Genomic DNA, 22410 nt, shown 5'->3' on the forward strand with positions numbered 1-22410 from the left:
TCATGTCCATTGAGCCAGTGATGTCATCCAACCACCACATCCTCTGTCATCCCCTTCTCCTTCTGCCCTCAATCTTTCCCAGCTTCAGGGTCTTTTCCAGTGAGTTGGCTCTTCCCATCAGGTGGCCAAAGTATTGGAGTTTCAACTTCAGCCTCAGCCCTTCCAATGAATATTCAGGGTTGATTTCCTTTAAGATTGACTGGTTTGATCTCCTTGCTGGCCAAGGGACTCTCAGGAGTCTTCTTCAGCACCACAGTTCTAAAGCATCAATAGGGATCAGTATTAGAGGAATTCCGCAGCGGGCTTCAGGAGACCACAGTGTAACTGGGCACACGGTCTGCAGAGTTTGCGGCACGTAGAAAGCGGTATGCGGCAGAGCCTGATTGGACGGGCAAGCCAGTGGCACATTGTCAGCGCTGTCTGATATCCGGCAGGAACTAACTGAGCCTGGGGCCAGGTAGTCAGAAAAAGCTCCAAGGAGGTAGGATTTGGTACCACCTTGAAGAATAGGTAGGATTTACTTCGGCAGAGAGTCAGAGATGGTGTATGTTCTAGTGAGGATGGGAAGGCCGTGGAATGGTGAATGAAAGCAAGAGGCAGAATTTAGTAAGCCCAGCAAGGCGTAGATTGCTGGATTGCACCCAGCAATCCACAGTCTGAGGATTAGCCTTTGACTTGTAGATCAAGCTGTGCAACCTTAAAAATACCACAGGAGCCCAAGGGGGGAAATAAATGAACTATTTTCTCTACCTGGCAATCACTTGTTCATCTTTCCCAAGGTCTTCTCTGAAAAAATCTGTTCTCACTTCTGGACCACTCACGCTTCTGCTCCCTGTTTCCCTAGGGATTGGGCGTGAAACTTCCCCTGAATCCTGGCTCCCATTTTGTTTCTCTGCAAAATTTCATGTACAGCTGGATAGTTGTATAGAAATGAGGCTGAATGTATTGAAGAGTATTTTGAGGCAAAGAACCAACCATGGGATCCTACGTAAGCATGTATAAGAGACTTTAAAAAAAATGTGGATCAATAGCAATGCTTTACTTTAAAATAAAATTATATAAATGTCATTGAATTCCAAATAGTTTGTTATAAGTATTTGAATAAAATGGATATAGATACATACATTTACATTTAAAGCAGTGTTATCTAACAATGAGAAAGGAATAGTATCTTAGCCACCTTTTTTTTTGTTTTTTTGACTGTAAGTTTGAGTGCTTGGCTATGGAAGACAGTTTGGCAGTTGCTTACAAAACTAAGTATATGCGAACCATATAATCCAGCAATTGTGCCCCTTGGTATTTACGCAAAGGAGTTGAAAAATTATGTCCACACAAAAGCCACACACAGATGTTTATAGCAGCTGTATTCCTAACTGCAGAAAGTTGGGAGCCACAGAGATGTCCTTCAGTAGGTGAATGGTGGCGGCTCCCCCGGGGGCTGAGCTGTAAAGAATCTGCCTGCCAATGCAGGAGACTCGGGTTTGATCCCTGAATCAGGAAGATCCCCTGGAGAAGGAAATGGCAAGTCACTGAAGTATTCTTGCCTGATAAATCCCAGGGACAGAGGAGCCTGGTGGGCTGCAGTCCACAGGGTCACAGAAGAGTCAGATCACACACACGGGGGGATGGTTAAACGGATACATCCGGATAATGGAATATGATTCAGCACTAAAAAGAAGGGAGCTATGAAGCCATGAGAGGACATGGAGGGAACTGGAACGTATATTACCAAGGTGAAAGAACCCAACTTGAAGAGGCCGTACAGTATGTGATTCCAATTCCATCACATTCTGAGAAAGGCAACGCTGCGGAGACAGTGAGTGACAAGAACAGTGGTCGCCAGAGTTGGGGTGGGGAGAGGGGTGAAATAATGGAGCAAGAGGATATTCAGGGCGATGAAAGAACCCTGGATGATACTGTAATGATGAATACATGTCCTTAAACGTTTGTCCGGTGCCATAGAATATACAACACTAAAAATTCACCCTAAGGTGCACCATGGGGTTTGAGGGGATTATAACATGTCAGTTTAGCTTCACCAATTATAACTGTGGGTGCATCACTCTGGTGGGCGATATTGCTAACAAGGGAAGCTATACATGTATCGGGGCAGAGAGTGTATGGGAAATCTCTATACCTTTCACTCAGTTTTGCTATGAACCTAAAACAGTTTTCAAAAATTTAAGTCTCAAGAACGATAAAAAATAAACAGATGAAAAACTCTGAGGGCTTGGTACTGATCAGCTCAAATGAACTTGACAGAGTAATTCATAAAATATTGACCCCAGATTTCTGCATATTCTGAATTTTCAAGACATTGCAATATTTGTATTTATCTTCTAATTTGCAGCTGTTGGGAAATTGTTCAAGTTGCTTTAAATCTTGTGTGGGTCACATAACATGTGAGCAGCCCAGTCTCCCATTTGGGCACTTGCTTTGGGCAGCAGTAGATTTAATTAAGCAAATTATAAAGTGACAACAGGGCTTAGGATGGTAAATCTGGCGGAGGTGTACAGAAATTAAAATGCCAGTAAATCTCCAGTCCTGACCACCTCAGCCCTGGAACTTCAGACCCACATGTCCAGCTGCCTACTCACCACGTCTGCATAACGGACATCTCAAAGTCCCAGTCAACTTCCATGAAATCTATGCCTCCCAAAACCTGCTCCATTTCAGCTAATGGCAGCTCCACACTTTCAGTAATTCAGGTCAAAAGCTTGGTAGTCATGTCTGGTTCTCATAAGTTATAGTTCACCTATCTTCTCTGTCTCCAAATATACCTGGAAAGCAGCCAGCCTAGACCATCCTCAACAGCCTTTGGTCAGCATCATTTTCTCTTGCCTGGACTGTTGTTTCCCCACTTCCAACCTTGGCTCCTGCGTGTCATCCCTCAATGAAGCTTCCACAGGGACCCATTTACTTTTATCGGTGCTTGTCTCTCATCTGTGCAGTCTTTCAGTACTTTCCTCTTTCATCCAGAATAGCAGGTAGCCTCAGGATAATGGGCTGAAACTGTCAACAGTCTGGGTCCTGTGATCCAGGATCATTGCACATTCTTCTCCTTGCTCAGCTCTCTCCAGCCAACAGTCTCCCCGTGTCCTCCGCATGCGTGGCAGACACTTCTGAGCCTCAGTATCTTTGTACTTGCCACTCCTCCTGTCTGAAGCCCTTTTCTCCTAAACATCCTAATGGCTTGCTCCTTTATTTCTTTTTGGTCTTTACTCAAATGATACCTTCTCACTGAGCCTTCCTTATCCATCTTGCTTTTCTTTACCCTGGCCTCTTGTCGCTCAGCTGGTAAAGAATCCGACTGCAATGCAGGAGACCTGGGTTAGATCCCTGGGTTGGGAAGATCCCCTGGAGAAGGGAAAGGCTACCCACTCCAGTATTCTGGCCTGGAGAATTCCATGGACTCTATAGTCCACAGGGTTTCAAAGAGTCAGACACGACAGAGCAACTTTCACTAGCATACTCATTTCTCCTCTGCTGCTTTATTTATTTAATAATATATATTTGGCTGCATTGGGTCTTAGTTGCAGAGTGCAGGCTAAGTAGTTGTGGTGCGTGGGCTTAGGTGACCTGTGGCATGTGGGATCTTAATTCCCTGACCAGGAATGGAACCCACATATGTCCTCTGCATTGCAAGGTGGATTCTTAACCACTGAACCACCAGGAAGTCCCTGCTTTTCTCCATAGCACTTTTCACCAGATAATGTAATATTATATGTATCTTACTGTTTTTGTTTACTATGGATCTCTTTTTACTAGAATGTAAACTTCATGAGGGCTTCCCTGGTGGCTCAGTGGTAAAGAACCCACCTGCCAGGAAGGCAACAATTTTAATGGTTTGTTTGTTTTTTCCCCCCGTTAGTTGCTGATTTTTTTCATTGCATGTTTCTAGTGCCTGGAAGTTCATTGGCGTTGAGAATTTTTTGTTAAATGAATGAACGAAGTAAAGTGGTAGGATATGACTTAAGTAAAGTGGTTTCAGTGGGAGGGGAAAGAAAGTGATAATTGCCAGTGACATGACAGAGGATGATTCTTAAAGACTTGGTAAGCCTGAAAGTAATCGCTGGGAGGGAGGTTATTTATTCACTCAGCAAGGAGATCTTACTGACCACCTACTAGGTACACAGTGTTTGTCATGGGGCTGCAGAAACTTGGCTCTGGGCAGGGAAAGAGGCTGGCAATTTTGTAGGGGATAATTACTCAAGGTTAATTCTAGAATAGAAGCCTAAGTGACTTGGAAAAATGGTGATTGATTGACACTGTTCTGTCACTGATTTGGTGGAGCAAAGAAGTGAGGAGAAATGATGAAAAAGTTCCAGAACCGCTGCCAGAGGGTCAGATGGGCTCTTGAAAAATGACGAGAACTGTGCTCTCCAGCAACAGCCTGACTGATCCTTGTCAGGGGGGTTCCCTAAGCCTTCAAAACCTGCTTATACCACAGGAGATTCAGTGGCCATTTAATCTTCGCAGCAACTGGCTAGTTTTTTTTGTTTTTTTTTGTTTTTTTTTTCCTCCAGATCCTTGCTCAAAGTTCATATTTACTTTTGGTTTTATCTACCTGCTTTTCATGCCATTTCTCTCTAGAAATAAAGAGCGTACCTTGGTGTGGTATACTTTTAATCCTACTGATTTTGCCATGACCCCCAAAATTTATATTTGGAATAAATTGATTCCAAGGGATTATTTCTTAAGATGAGAATTACTGTGAAAGCACAACATTCCAGTCTGAAATTCATTGCAAAGATATGCACGTAACCCTGTTGTAATAATGTTAATTTTCTCCATCAATGAACATTTATTGATTATTTACTGAAAACAAGAGTAGAATACAGAGTAAGTGTGTTAGTAGGTGGCGCTGGCTCATGAAAACAAGATAATGCTGTATTTTAGAGGAAGGACGAATTTTAATTTCAGGTTATTTCTGCCACAATACTTGGAACTCTTAACTATATCCAAACAGTAGAGGAATAAACTTCAGATATACAGTGTAAAATGTGACTAGCGTGCTCTCCAGGTTTTTGCAATGCCAAGTTGGAGACAGAAGCATGAAGACAGAGCATGGTAAGTGTGAATGGAACAGGATAAAGAAAATGCTGTGGGGTTGTGAAAAAGGGAGCCAGAGTTCCGGCTGGCGGGTTCTGTGAGGTTTCAGGGCACAGAAATAGGATCCACGGGATGTAATTGAAGGTGAGAGGAGAGATGTGGAAGGAATTCAGACTTTGGGAACAGAGCTGCAAAAAAAAAAAAAAAAAAAAAAGACCGGGAAAGCCAGAGAGTCATGAAGGATGTGTTCTGGGAAGGACAGGTCATCCGGTGTGGCTTGGTTGTGGGGCACTCGGAAGGACGGGACGGGAGAAGAGCTTGGAAGGCTGGTTGGAGACAGTCTCCAAATGTGTAGTCTTCATTCGAGTTTTTTTTTTTAAAGCATGGAAGAGTCACTGAAGGGCTACAATGGCAGAGAATAATGGTAATATTTGTATTTTGAAAGTGATTCTAATAGAAATAGAAGTTTTAAGACTTCAGCTAGGGAAGGCTTATAAAAACAGTTTCCTAGGCCCCACACAAAAGCAGTACAGTAAGAATCTCTGAGGAGGATGTGCTGGGGACGGGTGTTCTGTAAATACTTTGGGTGATTTCTTTTGTCCCCCCAGCCCTACTGAGATATGTGTTAGCCGCTCAGTCGTGTCTGACTCTGTGACTCTGTGGACTATAACCCGCCAGACTCCTCTGTCCATGGAATTTTCCAGGCAAGAATACTGGAGTGAGTGGTTATTGCCTTCTCCAGGGTATCTTCCCTACCTAGGGATCGAATCAAGTCCCTTGCACTGCAGGCATTTTCTTTACTGTCTGAGCCACCAGGGAAGCCTCTGCTGAGATATAAGCTTACTCAGTTTATGTAAGTTTAAGGTGTACGACATGATGATTTCATATATGTGTATACTGTGAAATCATTACCACAGTGAGGTGAATAACATCTCCATCACCTGGGCCTCCCAGGTGGTTCAGTGGGTAAAGAATCTGCCTGCAATGCAGGAGATGCTGGAGTTCAATTCCTGGTTCGGGAATATCCCCTGGAGGAGAGCACGGCAACCCACTCTAGTATCCTTGCCTAGAGAATCCCATGGATGGAGGAGCCGGTCGGGCTACAGTCCATAGGTCGCAAAGAGTCGGACATGACTGAAACGACAGAACACACACCTCGCCTAATGACCTTCTTGTGTTTGCTGAGAATATTTGAGACTTGCTCTTTTAGCAACTTTCCATTATGTGATACAGTATTGTTGACTATAGTCACTGTGCTGTGCCTGAGATCTCCAGAATTTATTCATCTTATAACTGGAAATTCGGACCTTTAACCAACATCTCCCCAGTTCTCCCATCCCCTAGCCCCTGACAACCACCGTTTTGCTCTTTGTTTTTATGAATTTTGGGCTGTTATAGAGTTTTTAGTTTCTTCATATAAGTGAGGTCAAATGGTATTTTTCTTCCTCTGTCTGACTTATTTCTCTAACATATTACTATTGTTATTGCAAAAGATAGGATTTCCTTCTTTTTTATGACTAATATTCTGTTGTACATGTATATAGTCGGTCCTCCGTATCTGCAAATTCCACATGCACAGATTATAAAGGACAGAGTGCATTTTATAAGGGACTTGAGCACCTGCGGATTTTCATATGTTTAGTGGGTCCTGGAACCAATGTTCTGCATATACTGAGGGAAGACCAACCACATTTTCTTTTTCCATTGCTCTGTCAATGGACATGAGTGTGCCTGTTCAAGGTAGTGATTTCATTTCCTTTATATACACCCATCAGGTGATTTCTTGTGCTGCCAGAACAGCAACTGTCTGAAGACCTGTGTTAGTTATATTTATATTTATCTTAAGGGGAAATGGGGGTGATAAAAACTGAGATGCCAAGAACCTTAGGAGCTTTCAGAGGTCCAGATGAGGGCTTGAACTGGAGCAGAGAGACTGCTGATGGAGCAGAGGGGCAAAGTCAAGAGCCCCATTTGAACTAGAAGTGTTGGTGCGATGTGGGAGACCCTTTGTATGTGGCGATGAGGAAGGAGCTGGAAGACGACTTTAGGGACCACTCTGGTGGCGGTGTGGATGGTGTTTCTGGGAACCAGCACAGGGAACACAGGAAGAGGGGGAGGCGGATAACTGGATGTCTTCATATGGGGGAGGCTGATCAAAAGGGGTTGGCCAGAGGCGATAATGAACTTAATGTAGGTGTGTAATTCAGTTCCTTGTTTTAACCAATGAGGTAACTGAGACTCTGAATGATGAAGTGACCCATTTGAGGTCACACAGCTAGTTGGTTATTAGAAAATCCTCTTGTTTTTATACCTGTCTAGAAGATTTACAGGCATAGGGAGCCTGGTGGGCTGCCATCACTGGGATCGCACAGAGTCAGACACAACTGAAGCAACTTAGCAGCAGCAGCAGAAGATTCACTGCTTGGTTATGTTGAGAGCATCTAGATAATACTATTAAATAATTACCAAGTGAAAAATATTATTAAATATACACTATAGCAGTGTTGCTGGTGTATGTTTTTAGCTGAATCCATGACAGCAAACAGGCCATTGTGGGCTGTTGGAAGAGAGAACCAGGTCTTGATTTCATGGTGTCATCATGGGGCTTTGTGCATGTGTGCTAAGCCTCTTCAGGCATATCTGACTCTGTGTGATCCCAGGGACTGTAGCTGCCAGGCTCCTCTGTCCATGGGACTCTCCAGGCAAGAATACTGGAGTGGATTGCCATGCCTTCCTCCAGGGGATCTTCCTGACCCAGAGATCGAACCCGCATCTCTTACGTCTCCTGCATTGGCAGGCGGGTTCTTTACCACTAGCACTGCCTTGGAAGCCCGACATAGAGCTGCTGCTGCTGCTGCTAAGTCACTTCAGTCGTGTCTGACTCTGTGTGACCCCACAGACGGCAGCCCACCAGGCTCCCCTGTCCCTGGGATTCTCCAGGCATGAAAATAGCAAGTGGACTTAGAGATTGGCCAGAACAAATTCATTTTACAGATGAGAAAACTGAGTCTCAGGGAGAGAAGTATAGTTGTATAAGGCTGCACAGGTAACAAGGGATTCAAATGAAGCCTCCCCGCCGCCCGTGCCCCACTCCCACCTGCCATCTTCTGACCCTTCGACTTAGTGATTTCTGTGGGAGGTTATCCAAACTATTGCCACAGCCATTGTACTAACCTCTGTGATTCGGCTGACTGCTTTATCATTTAACACCCCTTTAGACTGAAAACTGAATCATGAGCCACGTCTACATGGCTATGGAGTGTGTGTTTAGGTTTGACAAGTAATGGGGACCTACGTGGAGAACCAACTCATTTTCAATCTGGGCCTCTAGTATGACATTTCCTGGTTTAGAAGTTCCTTGAGGACAGAAATTCTGTATCTGCAGCACAAAGCACAGAACCTGGACCATACTGTCTATTCAATAAATGTGGGTCAAATGTGTGATTTGACCCCAGTGGCTTTTTTTTTTTTTTGAATTATAGTCTTTGTTTAAAAAGTAAATCACCTGTGATGGATTCATCAGGTCTCTACTGGGCCCACATGTAGGCACTCGCTAAGCATCACATGGTTCTCATTCTTTTCTTAAGAAACAGCAGAGAGGGCTGTCAGCTGACAAAGGCGCGATAGAGTGAGTGCTGGAAAGCCCTTGGTCTGAATGTGACCTCTTGCTGGAATGCCAAAAATACAAACTTGCCAAGTCTCCTGGCCCAGTGACCTCCATATACAAAGGTCTTTTCTTTCTAGAAACAAACCTTTTTCTTCTGGTTTCTGATCTGACACACATACCCTCACAAACTCACACACACACACACACACAATCCCTACAGAGGTGGAAGTCCACACGGTCTGTGTAGTATGTCTTTTTTTTTTTTTTTCTGTATAGACACTTTGCCATATATTTGAAATGTAAAATCTTTCTTCTTAAAGGCTGCCTTATTGTACTATGAAAACCCCGGACAAGCAGATTATTGAATAACCCATGACTTTGCCCTTCATCTGATTATTTCTCTGAAAGGGATCATAAGACATCCTGAAAAAGCCCAGAGGCCTTCAGAGTTCCGAATGATCACAGAGGGCCTTTTTCCCCCCATCTTCCTGAAATGTCATAGCCACCCTGATCAGTATCAAAGGAAATCTCTGTATGCATAAGGATCTAAAACAACAAAAAACGGAAATAAAAGAAATTTAGAACTCATTTCGGAAAAATGAAAGTTCATCTGTGGGCTTTGGGTCATATGAGGAGTGTTATACCACTCTCTTTCATTGACTAGATGACTGTGGGGAATTTTTTTTAAATGCTGGTATAACCCAAGTAAGGGATATTTTAGGACGGTCATGTGGCTCTGACAAAGTGCTCTTCTTTCCAGGGATACGTGCTTGAGGACACAGGCTCACACACTAGGTGAGGAACCCTTGACCTTCATGTGTTTTCATTAAGTGCTTACGGATCAGTTCCTCTTACAATCCGCAGTACTAATGCCAGTGTGAACATGACCTACGAAAGAATTTGGTAACTTGAATTAAAACTCACTGTCACAAAACCTTGAACGCAAATGTTAAGTGTCCTTAGAGGTATATTGACCTACAGATACGTGCCAGTTTCAGCACTTTTTCTAAAAAGAGAAGTTGGCTTATTCAATACACACTTGACTTTGTTTTAATTTCTGAAACTTTATAAAACTCTGAACACAAAGAAGTTCCCAAGTCACAATAAAATAACTCTGCCTGGTCATACACTTCTGGAGTTTGGGGTTCAGAAAACATAAACCCAGTCTTCAGTATCTCCCATCTTCAGCAATTACTTGTGGACAGAGTTATAAGCAATAGGGTTTTTTCCATATTTGTTGATCAGCTCAAATTCCTGTAATGTTCTTTCATAAACTCTGGTCTAGAACTCTGATTTTACTACCTTTGTCATATTGTCTTTTATAATTTTTAACATGCTGGAGAAAGGGAGGGAAAGCTCAAGTACCAGCTAGTTGCAAGGGGCTGCTGGGTGCTTTACATACATCAGTTCTTTTCATCCATGTAGCAGCCCTGTGAGGCACATATTATTACTTCTGTTTTGCAGATGAGGAAGGCTAAACTTACTGTGTTTAAGAAACTTGCTAATATTCATTTAGAAAATGAAGAATCAGAACAAAACTGATTCTAGCTGATTGGTCTAAATAAGACCAATCCATTTATTTATTTATGTATTTATGGGCTTCCCTTGTGGCTCAGCTGGTAAAGAATCTACCTGCAAGGTGGGAGACCTGGGTTCATTGGGAAGATCCCCTGGAGAAGGGAAAGGCTACCCACTCCAGTATTCTGGCCTGGAAAATTCCATGGACTGTATAATCCATGGGATTGCAAAGAGTCGGACATGACTAAGCCGCTTTCACAACAACAACAATGTATTTATATGTCGGAAGGCTTTCCTTATCCGATAGATCGCAGACTAGTTAAGGGTATAGGTCATCTAGTTCACTGTCGTATTCCTAGCATGTAGCTCAGAAACTGGCATCGATGGATAAGCATGTGTTCTGTTCAGTTGAGTTGAATGGGACACTCCTGGTACATAAACCCAGGGGAGAGATAGTACAAAGTCTATGGTTTAGTAACTGAGGGTATTCATTGTTGGTAAATGACTATGAGCTTTGGATTCAAAAAGCTCAACTTTGGATTGTAACTTCTTAAGCTTGCATCTATATAATTTGAAGAAGTTACTTAGCCTCTCTTGGTCTCACTTTAAAATGGGAATATTAGTTGTATCCTCATGATTATTTATGGAAATCATATTTCTGATGGTTAGTGAATGTCCTATTATCCTTAATAGGAGTTGACTGCGGATGCCTTTGTAACATGCGAATCTAATTAGTACTAATTGTCCCACTAAAATGTAAACTCCATGATGGGAGGTATTTTCATGTTTTAATCATTGTATTCCAAATATTTAGGACAGTATTGTCCAATAGAGCATCCTATGATAATGAAAATGTTCTCTGTTGGTGTGTCTAATACTGTAGCCACAACCACATATGGTTATTGAACACTTGAAATGTGATTGAGGAACTGAATTTTAAATTTTGTTTCATTTTAATTAAACCAAGGTAGGCATATGTGCTAGGGGTGTACTGAATTAGCACAGTCCTGGAGTGTTACATGGTCCAAGGATATTTCAATAATTACTTATTGCATGAATGAATCCCCTTGGGATTAAAAAAAACCCACCCTAAACAAGAGTATCCTGGTTGTGTATTTAGTGCATTTTTTAAATAGATAAGCAATGAAACACTTTACAGAGTGATCTGCTCATTCTGGAAGCCTTGTTAGGGTCCAATATATGATTCAGTTTACAACAGAAATGAATTTTTGATTTTTGTTTCTTTTTGGTGATAGGTCAAGAAAGATTTGGAAATATGACACGGGTCTATTACCGAGAAGCTATGGGTGCATTTATTGTCTTCGATGTCACCAGGCCAGCTACATTTGAAGCAGTGACAAAGTGGAAGAACGACTTGGACTCAAAGTTAAGTCTCCCTAACGGCAAACCAGTTTCAGTGGTTCTGTTGGCCAACAAATGTGACCAGGGGAAGGATGTGCTCCTGAACAATGGCCTCAAGATGGACCAGTTCTGCAAGGAGCATGGTTTCGTGGGATGGTTTGAAACATCGGCAAAGGTAATGTGACCTTAAAGGATAAACTTATTGTAGGCAGGATTCACAAAGAAAATGGCATATAATCATCATCATTATTACCATAATGATAGTATATGTTTGTTTAGCGATTTGTAGTTCTCAGACTGCTTTAAGCTCTTTCTCATTTCAAGGGGATGGGTGCAACTGTGACCCACAATTTAAGGTGTTTGTGGCTAAGGCAGCAAAGCAACCTGTATGTGATCACACTGACAGTATTCAGTAACTGTGTTCATGTATGGAGTGCTTATGATATGTCAGTGGGATGTTTGTGTGTTTTCTCATTTAGGCCTCACAATAGCCCTGGTAGGTAAGGATGATTTTAGTCAATGAAAGAAACAGGCTTCTCCTTCAGTGTCAGTGCTTTACTCAAGTATTAGTTGACTCCATCAACACTTAATATGTTTCACTGGGTATCAGGAACTGTGTTTTGCCCTAGAAATGAAAAGATGGCCGAAGCACAGAACAAGCACATTGGGAATGTTGGAATAGTGGGCAAAGAGTGAGTGGATGGCAAATACGCCTGTAAGGAACATAGTGTGGCTTGGCACTGCTCACCCTCCTGGTGGCAGCGAGTAGCAGGAAGTGCGGGCAGAGTCAGGGCTGGAAGACACAGAATCCAGTGTGAGCTGGTGAGAGGCTGACACTCCCCTGTGCCCCATGCTGTTATCTAACGTATCAGGGGCACAACTTTTACTCTGCTCCCTTTCTCTCTGTGTCAGTATCAGAGAGAAAAATAGCTTCATCATAGATTTTGAAAAAAATTTTAAAAATCATAAATTAAAAGTAAATGGTTTAATATATTTTTCTGATATTCTCTATGTGCATATATATATGTTTTCTGCATAGTTGTAAATCACAATTTTTCTACTTATTTATTTGTGGAATACACATATTGTATACTTGAGCACAGGCACTGTGCTAATTGTTTGGGATTCATCTTTGAGTAAGATAGGCATTGTCTCTGCACTGAGGGAAGTTAACACCTAGGCCTTGCTGTGAACCTTTGAGCGCATGGTTTGGAACTACAGTTTGAATGGACATCATTTAAATAGGCTTAAAGAAAGAAAGTGAAGTCATTCAATTGTATCCAACTCTTTGGGACCCCATGGACTGTAACCCACCAGGTTCCTCCGTCCATGCGGTTTTCCAGGCAAGAATACTGGAGTGGGTTGCCGCTTTTTTCTCCAGGGATCTTCCTGACCCAGGGATTGAACCCAGGTCTCCCACAAGGCAGGCAGACGCTTTACCGTCTGAGCCACTAGGAAACAGGCTGAGGAGGAGCTTCTGAAGGGTCTTGTACCAGAGGGTAGAGTGGTCAGATTTGTCCTTGGGGACTCTGGAAAGACAGATCGACATGGTAGTTACTGCATTCTTATGAGAAAACGACAAGGCCTTGAGCTAAAGTCATGGCTGTAGAGATTACAGAGAAAAACCTGAAGTGAAACTATCACTACAGTGAAAACTTGAGCAGGAAGACTGAACTGCTCGGGGTGGGAGGCTCCGGAGCGGGAGGACGAGGCGGGGATGCCTCTTATCTGACCTCTTAGTTCAGGCTTTGGGGGCGGGTCTCAGTGCCCGCCCTCTCCCAGTGCTGCCTCTAAGCTGGCCTTATGTTTAGAAAGTTTTACTTCTTGAGGCCTCAGCATGCTTGTACGTGCTTCCCCCTTTTTCCTTTTAAAACCCTTTGTCTTCCTTATTATTTTTGAGGATTTTTCCCTTAGATTTGGGACACTGTACCTGTTTTCTATTTCCTGGCTCCCATTGAACCTTGTCTGTTTGTTTGTTCCAAGAATTTACTGTTGTAAAGATACATAAGCCAAGTAGTGCTCGCGAATGTGATTAAGTGATGGACATTGAAGAAACACTACACCCCCCCCATCACCCCCCTCCCCCCCCCCCCCGCCCCCCCCCACCATCCCCCACACCAAGTGGCGGTGGAATCTCGGTTCCCTGACCAGGGATCGAACCTGTGCCACATGCGCTGGAGACAGAGTCTTAACTGCTGCACCGCCAGGGAAGTCCCAGAAATAGGACATTTTTAATAGTCTGGTTACTGGGTGTTAGTCTGGCTTTTAAAAAAATTCCAAAATGTGGGTGAATGCATCCATTTACCCATTCCTTAGCCCCATACTCAACTTCATTCCACAGATCTTTGAATATTCATTCAAATTCCTTTCTTTTCCAAGAGTCTCCAGCCCAGAAGCCTCTAGGCACAGGGGTAAAAGACCAGAGTTTTGGAGAACTCCTTTTCTCAATTAATTACCTTACACCTGGAGGGCAGTCTATATTCAATGACTCATATAAGGATATATTTGGATCCATCATTCTCTCATTCAGCAAATGTAATGGAATGCCTGTTATATACCAGGCACTGGGAACAGAGAAATTTATGAAACAGGATCCTGACTTCATGTATAACAATAACAACAAAACCTAAGTAAAAATATATGGATATATCCAATATATATCGGACAGCCAATAAGTACCAACAGAAAAATAAGAGACAAGGAAGGAAGAGGCCTGTGAATCTGCGGGGAGGGCTGAAATGTCTTGCGGGACAAGGGCTTTCTTTCCCTTCACGCTGACATTCCTTGCACAATGATTGCAGTGTCAAACTCTACTTAAGGGCACGATGTTAATTAACTTAAGGCCTGGCTGACCCACATGCACTTCAATGCTGGATTTCTAATCCTCCAAATCCCCGAAAGCGTAAACTTTGAAGAGAAGCTTTGTACAGAGAAAGGGCGGAGGGAGTTTCCCAAGGCTAAAGGGCATTGAACGGCTAACGTGACCAGGAGGGTACAAGGCCTCACTGTAGAAGGCAGAGCCTACACCTCTCTTCCCTCCAAGCATACTGCTGTTGAAATTATCCTTCCGGATGTCCAAATAATGAAAATGGTTTCCCAGAGCCGGGCTGGTTTTCAAAATGGACACCGAGGTGTGCAGGAACAATCCTGCAGCAGGAACAATACTGCACCCTTGATTAGTCAAATTGTTCCCAAAGTCTTTTTATTTTTAAGATCTCTGATAAAGCTCTGCTTCCTTTCTGAGGACAGCATTTCAGCATTTACAAAACAGAGGCCCAGCTCAGACTGTCTGCCTGAAGCTAAGATGGCAGCATTTGGAGGCAGCCACCAATTCATTCTTTGATTACCTTTGGGACCGGGGAACATTTCCCATAAAGATCTTTGTCTTAGAAAAGTGTCTCTCCTAACAACTTGAGTCCTCTTGGGTCACATCATTATCAGTCTGGTGATAAACATCTGATTTTCTTTTTTTTAGTGTTTCCAAAACTTCTAATGAGCTAACGTCCACAGCCTCTGGCTTTGTTCTCCCAGCCGCCTCTTGCACAAATCCTGTGGGTATCATCAGCAGTTTGGCCATGCCCGAAGCTGAAACTAGCAGGATGTTAGAGGAGCTTGTTCTTTAGACAAGCCTCCTTTCTGCTGCTGACCCCACTGCCAAAGTAAATTTGACCTCTTGCTCTTTAATCTTCTCAAGAAACTTTCTGCAAGAATTTTCAGGCCGTGTGCTATTGCTGGAATAAGCATGGTACCCTCTGGCTGTGAATTAAGAGAGGGGGAAAAAAAAAATTAAAAGTAAATGTTTGCTAGCATCTTTGGTTTTTCACATCATCTCTTCAAATACCAAAAGCAAAGGAAGGAAAAGAAAACCAGTCTCCTAAGTCAGGTTTTCTTTAGTTTTCAACCTTTACATTATCTTCTTTTCTTAGCCATGTTTAGTTGAATTCTGCCTGGGGATTCACTACAGCCAGGTAACATATAACTGGGGTGAGCATATGTCCCATTTTCTGGAACATTCCTGATTTATGCCTAGGATCCTAGCACAAGTGTTTTTAACAGCTCAGTTTCTGGTCTGTAATTTAATTTAATTGGTCAACCTGTAGGTCAGGAGCTCTGATGCATCGCACTGTCCGCATCATACCTTATCTCTAATAATGGCTCTTATGCATTTTTGTGTCCAAGCCTGGTATTTATAATATGCTTTGGTGAACGTGAACGTGAAGTCGCTCAGTCGTGTCCGACTCTTTGCTATCCCATGGACTGTAGCCTACCAGGCTCCTCTGTCCGTGGGATTTTCCAGGCAATAGTACTGGAGTGGATTGCCATTTCCTTCTCCAAGGATTTGGTAGATTTGTCTATTTAGAATGAGGGCCCTGGGCTGCTCTTGCTAGAGCATTCCCAAGACTGAGAATCCTATCTTTTGGGCCCATATCAATGGCTGATGGAGCCCCCTGACCTTCTGCTCCATTTACCTGGCGCCTTCTTGATGCTTTCTGCCTGAATCTCCGAAGCGACTTCCTTTGGATTCACGCTATGGCCGGATCCAATTACCTTTCAGAGTTTCTATGAGATTAAGCGACCCAGGGGTCCCTGGATGTTTTATGTCTGATCTCACCGCACACACATCCCACCTTGTCTCAATCGCTTGTTCCCACAGCCCACCTGCCCGTGTGGGTATCATCATCTGTAGCTGACTCTGATGCTCACAAAAGCGGCACTCAGAAGAAGGGTCTGTTTCTACATCTCAGTCCCTCCCAGGCTGCTCCATCTTACTTTTATGCTCTGGTGGTTCCCGTGAGGTTGTGTTCAGAAGCAGGACACCAGGAAAATGCCATGTAGATGGGAAATAATGGGGCGGGTGGGATCTACCCGAGTGGCCGCAAGAACAATCTCAGAAAGAACTGCAGTGTCTTCTGTTCATGCAGCCTCCACGGCATGCTCTACTTCTGGCAGATTTCCTTGTCTGTTTCTATCCTATTTATGGTGACCTTTAGGCCCACCCTCGATCTCAGAATATTCTAAGATCAATGGGTACCCTAGAAGAAACTTTCTGACATTAAACTCTATTGAATTTTAGTCTCTTCCCTACAACTAAAAGGCAAGACGTTGATGTGTGGCCTGCTAAGGGAAGGAATATACCCAGCAGTATCCTCTATAAGACATTAGTAGCTTTTAGGGGGAGGAGAAGGCTCCTGAGAGTTCCTTGGACTGAAGGGAGATCCAACCAGTCCATTCTAAAGGAGATCAGCCCTGGGTGTTCTTTGGAAGGACTGATGCTGAAGCTGAACTCCAGTATTTGGCCACCTGATGCAAAGAGCCTACTTATTGGAAAAGACCCTGATATCGCGAAAGATTGAAGGTAGGAGGAGAAGGGGGCAACAGAGGATGAGCTGGTTGAATGGCATCACAAACCCGATGGACATGAGTTTGAACAAACTCTGGGTAATGGTGAAGGACAGGGAAGCATGGCATTCTGCAGTTCATGGGGTCACAAAAAGTCGGACACAACTTAGCAACTGAACAACAAATAGGGGTTTCATGGTGCAGCGAAACACCTATTTTTCATGCATTTTGGGTTTCCAGTAACTGTTGAAAACACATTTGTTATCTTTAGGGAGCTTCTCGCCAGGGAAGGCTCACCTCCCCAGGGAGAGCCCATAAAACTTTCTTCTTTTGCTTTCTTTGCAGCTAGAAAACAGACATATGACCTAGATTCCACCTACAGACTGATTCATAAGTGAGCAAGTAGAGGATGGAGGTACAATGCAGAACCCGTTTTTTTGGCCCCTCTGGGGAAGGTGGTGGCAGAACAGACTTCCATTCTTGGGAGAGAATGTGGTTTGCTGAGTCCTATGCTGGATGCAGAATCAAGATCCGGTCCCAGGAACAACTGCATTCAAGTTGAGTTCCTCAGAGCTTTGCAGATTACAGGACCTAGTGTTCAGTGGTGGCTGGTAGCAGTGTTCTCATCACACTTGTTCTGTATGGGATCTGAGTTTCTGGAAGCTTAGGCTAAATCCGGTTTTTCTAGACTACTGTTTCTGTAGCCTACTAAGTAATTCTGCAAGCACTCTAACAAGCCTTGAATAAATGATTTCATGTTTAGCTAGCATTGGCTTCTGAGTCTTATGACTGAAAATTCAAATTAATATACGTGATCAAATGGATTTGAGAAAACCAACTTCACTGTCCCCTTTGCTGTTGGAATTTTCAGGCCTTTGATATCTAATGCACATGCTGAATCTCTAGTAATAACAATGTCTAGGTTCTTCCTGTTTGCTGAATGTTAACTTTGTGTAGAAATTTTTATGTGTATGAACTCATTCAATCCTGGCATGAGCCTATAGAGTAAGTATTAATGTTATTACAATTAAAAAAAAAACGTTGAGATGAGACCTAGGCAATTTCCCTAAAGCTATACTGTTATTATCTTACTTCTTTGATTCTAACAGACACTTTTTGTTCCTTCCTATATTAAGATCTCAAAATCAAGATATGTGTCTAGTTAGTGTGGATTTCTAAAACGATAGTGTGCCACACTGCAGTGGTATTTTTTTTGTATTATCTCCTCCAAAAGGACACTCTCTCAGGCATCAGATAATTTGTAAATTATTTTTGGCCACATAGAACACTAACAAACTAATTGAACACTGTAAGGAAATGCTGTGAAAGGGAAAGACTGAAGGCAAAAGGAGAAGAGGGCAGCAGAGAATGAGGTGGTTGGATAGCATCACCGACTCAACGGACATGGATCTGAGCAAACTCCAGGAGATAGTGGGGGATGGCGGAGCCTAGCGTGCTGTGGTCCATGCGGTCGCAGAGTCAGACAAGGCTGAGCAACAACAGTAAGGAAATGCTGGCCTAGAATTCTCTTGTAAAGGGAGTGTTTTCTGTATTTCCTTGTATTTTTTAAAAACTTTTCTGAATTTGTTACAATATTGCTTCTGTTTCACCTTTTGGTTTTTTGACCTTGAGTCGTGTGGAATCTTAACTCCCTGACCAGGGATCAAAGCCTCACCTCCTGCACTGGAAGGCCAACTCATAACCACTGGACTGCCAGGGAAATCTCTGTATTTAATTGTTTAGTAAGCTTTTATTCATTATCATTATTATTTTTAAATTGCTCTGAAAGCTGAAATAAGCAGCAGTTAAGTGGCTCGTTTTCTAGAAACTGCTTGAAGGGTAGGATCACGCATCATTTATTTTCATAGGCTTTTAGAAAATATGTGATTAGAAATACAAGGCATTTATACAAACCGGAAATGCATTGTTGAGCTTGGGTATGGGTAGATGGTTATTCTAATTCATCTTTTAATGAATTGAGTATAGGACATTATTCTTAAAAAATCCTTTTATTTTTCAATCGAGTAGTAAGCCATCTCTGGCTTACTCCCAAATTTTAAATGTCAATCCATGAAAAAATTCTTAATAGTCACTGGTGCATTCATTGATTCAACACAATTTATATCGAATGACTATTTAAGTCTGTGCTGTGAACAATGTGTATTAAACCTTTCCTGGGCTCAGAGCGTGCTTTTAGGTTCCTGTTCTTAAAATGTCAGAATTCCCTATGGGAAGTGGATATGCTACATTTTAGGCTTCTGTCTCCAAAGACTTTATTTGGAGCTGTGGCTGTGGCTCCCCTGACTCAGCTGGGGTACAGCATGTTTAACCTGGCATTTTTAACCAATCTGCTTAAAGCTGGTTGTACTTAGGAACATAAAAGGGCAGGCCCAATCTGAAAATCCAAAACCAGAGCAAAGTTAGAAGGTATCATTTACAGGAAGTGGTGGCAATGGTTAAGAGTCATGATCAATTCATACAGTGACCACTAGTCTGTAGTACAACTATTTGAATCATTTCTGACAGATTCTTAATGCCCTGCATGATAAATGGAATCATTGCTTGAGACTGAGAGTAGCTTAAGTATGAGTCTCAAATTCAAGCAACTCATCTGTTTAGGAGTCAGTATAAATTAAGAATAACATTTTAATTTTTAACTTTAGCTAATTAATTCTCCAGAGGTTTTCTAGGTCTATGCTAATTATTTGCTAGGTAATATGGGAAGAAGCACAAGCTGGAATCAAGATTGCCGGGAGAAATATCAATATCCTCAGATATGCAGATGACACCACCCTTAAGGCAGAAAGTGAAGAGGAACTAAAAAGCCTCTTGGAAGTGAAAGAGGAGAGTGAAAAAGTTGGCTTAAAGCTCAACATTCAGAAAACTAAGATCATGGCATCTGGTCCTATCATTTCATGGCAAATAGATGGGGAAACAGTGGAAACAGTGGCTGACTTTATTTTTCTGGGCTCCAAAATCACTGCAGATGGTGATTGCAGCCATGAAATTAAAAGGTGCTTACTCCTTGGAAGGAAACTTATGACCAACCTAGACAGCATATTCAAAAGCAGAGACATTACTTTGCCAACAAAGGTCCATCTAGTCAAGGCTATGGTTTTTCCAGTGATCATGTATGGATGTGAGAGTTGGACTGTGAAGAAAGCTGAGCACCGAAGAATTGATGCTTTTGAACTCTGGTGTTGTAGAAGACTCTTGAGAGTCCCTTGGACTGCAAAGGAGATTAGTCCTGGTGTTCACTGGAAGGACTGATGCTGAAGCTGAACTCTAATACTTTGGCCACCTGATGCAAAGAGTTGATTCATTGGAAAAGACCCTGATGCTGGGAGGGATTGGGGGCAGGAGGAGAAGGGGACGACAGAGGATGAGATGGTTGGATGGCATCACCGACTCTATGGACATGAGTTTGGGTGAACTCCGGGAGTTGGTGATGGACAGGGAGGCCTGGCGTGCTGCAGTTCATGGGGTCGCAGAGTCGGACACGACTGAGCAACTGAACTGAACTGAACTGAACTGATGGGCTCCAACTATGACTAAGCCATTGTAGGAAAATACAGACAGACCCTGGGAGGTTATTACCACAGCTGGGTGAGCGGGAGGCGAGGAGCAGCGTTTGCCACCCTCTCCTGCAGGGATCGCGTTCGTGTCGCCCACAGTGCAGGTCCTTTCTGTCTCATGCCCGGACAGCTGTCATAGACTCCAGACCTGGCTTGAGGTAGGCTATACAGCAAGATGCGAAAAATTCAGCCTCTCCAAGGAATCACTCTGATGTTTTCATAGTCAAGTTCAAGAACCTTCTGTAGAGTGCTCTCCTTGATTCAAATTTAGACATCTGAAAGCAGAGGTCAGCGGCTATGACCTGCGGGCCAAATGTGGCTGCCCCTCTATAGTAAATGAAGGGTTAGCAGAGCGCAGCCATGCTCATTGGCGCACATGTTATCTGTGGCTGCTTTCCTACTACAACTGCAGAGCTGAGTAGTTGCAACTGCAGCCTTGTGGCTTTCAAAGCCTGAACTAGTTATCATCTGATCTGACCCTCTACTCATTATGTCTTACAGCAACTGCTTCTCTTTTGTGCTTGTGGCTTTACATGCAGTAGCTCATCCTTAAAAGATTCTTACAAGTCCTTTTATTATTCTTGTTTTATGGATGAAGGGATTAAAGTTTAAATTGGAGAACATAAATGACTTGCTGAAGATCTCACAGTTGGTAGGTTGTAAAGTTGGGATTTCAAGCCAGATGTGCTAATTGTACACCCAGCCACCACCCTGCACTATCTTATAGCCTTTTCCAGTCTAGCCTTATTATATAGTAACTGTTTATGGAGCAACTGATACTTGGTTGGCTAGAGACTGGGACTGATCAATAAATATAGCATTGGCCAAGAAGTTCATTTGGGTTTCCCATCGTGTCTTACAGACATCCTAGAGTGCACAGTACACACCCTCAAACACACTTCCCAAAAGAATGATTTGGCCCCAAATTTCAATAGTCCTGAGCCTGAGAAACCCCATAGATCATGCTTTATATTAGGGTTTTCTAAATCCTCTAAGGAAAAGGTACTAATTGAATACAAGTTCCTGTTGGTTGGCAGTTTTCTCTTAAGGAAAATCAAGTAGGGTGGACTTTTGAGTTTTGTCTGTTTACCAGGTATGCAATTATATGAAAAAAGTTATAATTCTTGCCCAATGGTAACAGTTGTTAGATTGTGGGATCGTGGGTGATCTTGTTTTCATGTTTCTGGTTTTCATCTTTTAGTGTGATTATGTTGCTTTTATAATGACAAAGATAAATTTATAAATAAAGATATAATAAAATTTTAAAAAAGAAACTGCTGAGGCTTCTGTAGCCTTTTAAGGATTCTCTGCCTGAGGGGCTGATGCTAAGGGACGTAGTCTGACTCATGGCGGAGTTTTGCTTTCTCTGTTTGCCACCCGCCTACTACTTTAATATCTGAATTTTAGTATCCCCAGTATTCATCTCCATGCTTTTTCATGCAGCTGCTTCTGCATCAGATATCCTTCTCCGGTCTTTGCCGGTCTTTGCTCCAGACTTCCCACATCATTGTTCTCTTCCTACCCACACCGTACAGCCTCTACAGATGTTTCCTTAAGGGACTCCGTCTCTGCCGCCTACGTGTCTGCCGCTGGGCGGTGGCCCTCTGCTGGGCCAGCTCACCCCGGGTGGCTCAGCCCTCCTTCCGGATGATGGGTGTTGCCTACAGGGCTGAGGCAGGCTACGAGTCTCTGAGAGACCATGTCTCTCTGAGCCCAGAAAATCCACCTTTTCCTCTGCTGGATCCAGGCTGTAGGATCACTGTGGATCTTTGAACCTGGGAAAAGACTCTGAGAAGCAGAGAGAGGCACTAAGGCAGAGTATGGTTAGTGTGGGCATGGAGGCCATGTAGATGGGAGTCAGGCTCTCGCCTTGGACCCAAAGTTATGTGGTTTTGGGCCAAACACTTAATCATGCTGAGCCTCTATTTCTCATATGAAAAATGGAACTGTCATAAG

At 43.0% G+C, this 22410-nt stretch overlaps 1 protein-coding gene across 1 annotated transcript in view; it reads left to right on the forward strand.

The window, feature by feature from the left end:
• RAB38 (RAB38, member RAS oncogene family) overlaps positions 1-22410 on the forward strand; it is a 65392-nt gene that overhangs the window by 14619 nt on the left and 28363 nt on the right. The window contains exon 2 of the mRNA XM_004019394.5: positions 11434-11714. Coding sequence (XP_004019443.1) covers positions 11434-11714 — 281 coding nt within the window. The remainder of the gene's footprint in view (positions 1-11433; positions 11715-22410) is intronic.

The sequence above is a fragment of the Ovis aries genome, chromosome 21 (genome assembly GCF_016772045.2).
Source record: "Ovis aries strain OAR_USU_Benz2616 breed Rambouillet chromosome 21, ARS-UI_Ramb_v3.0, whole genome shotgun sequence".
Lineage (NCBI taxonomy): Eukaryota > Metazoa > Chordata > Mammalia > Artiodactyla > Bovidae > Ovis > Ovis aries.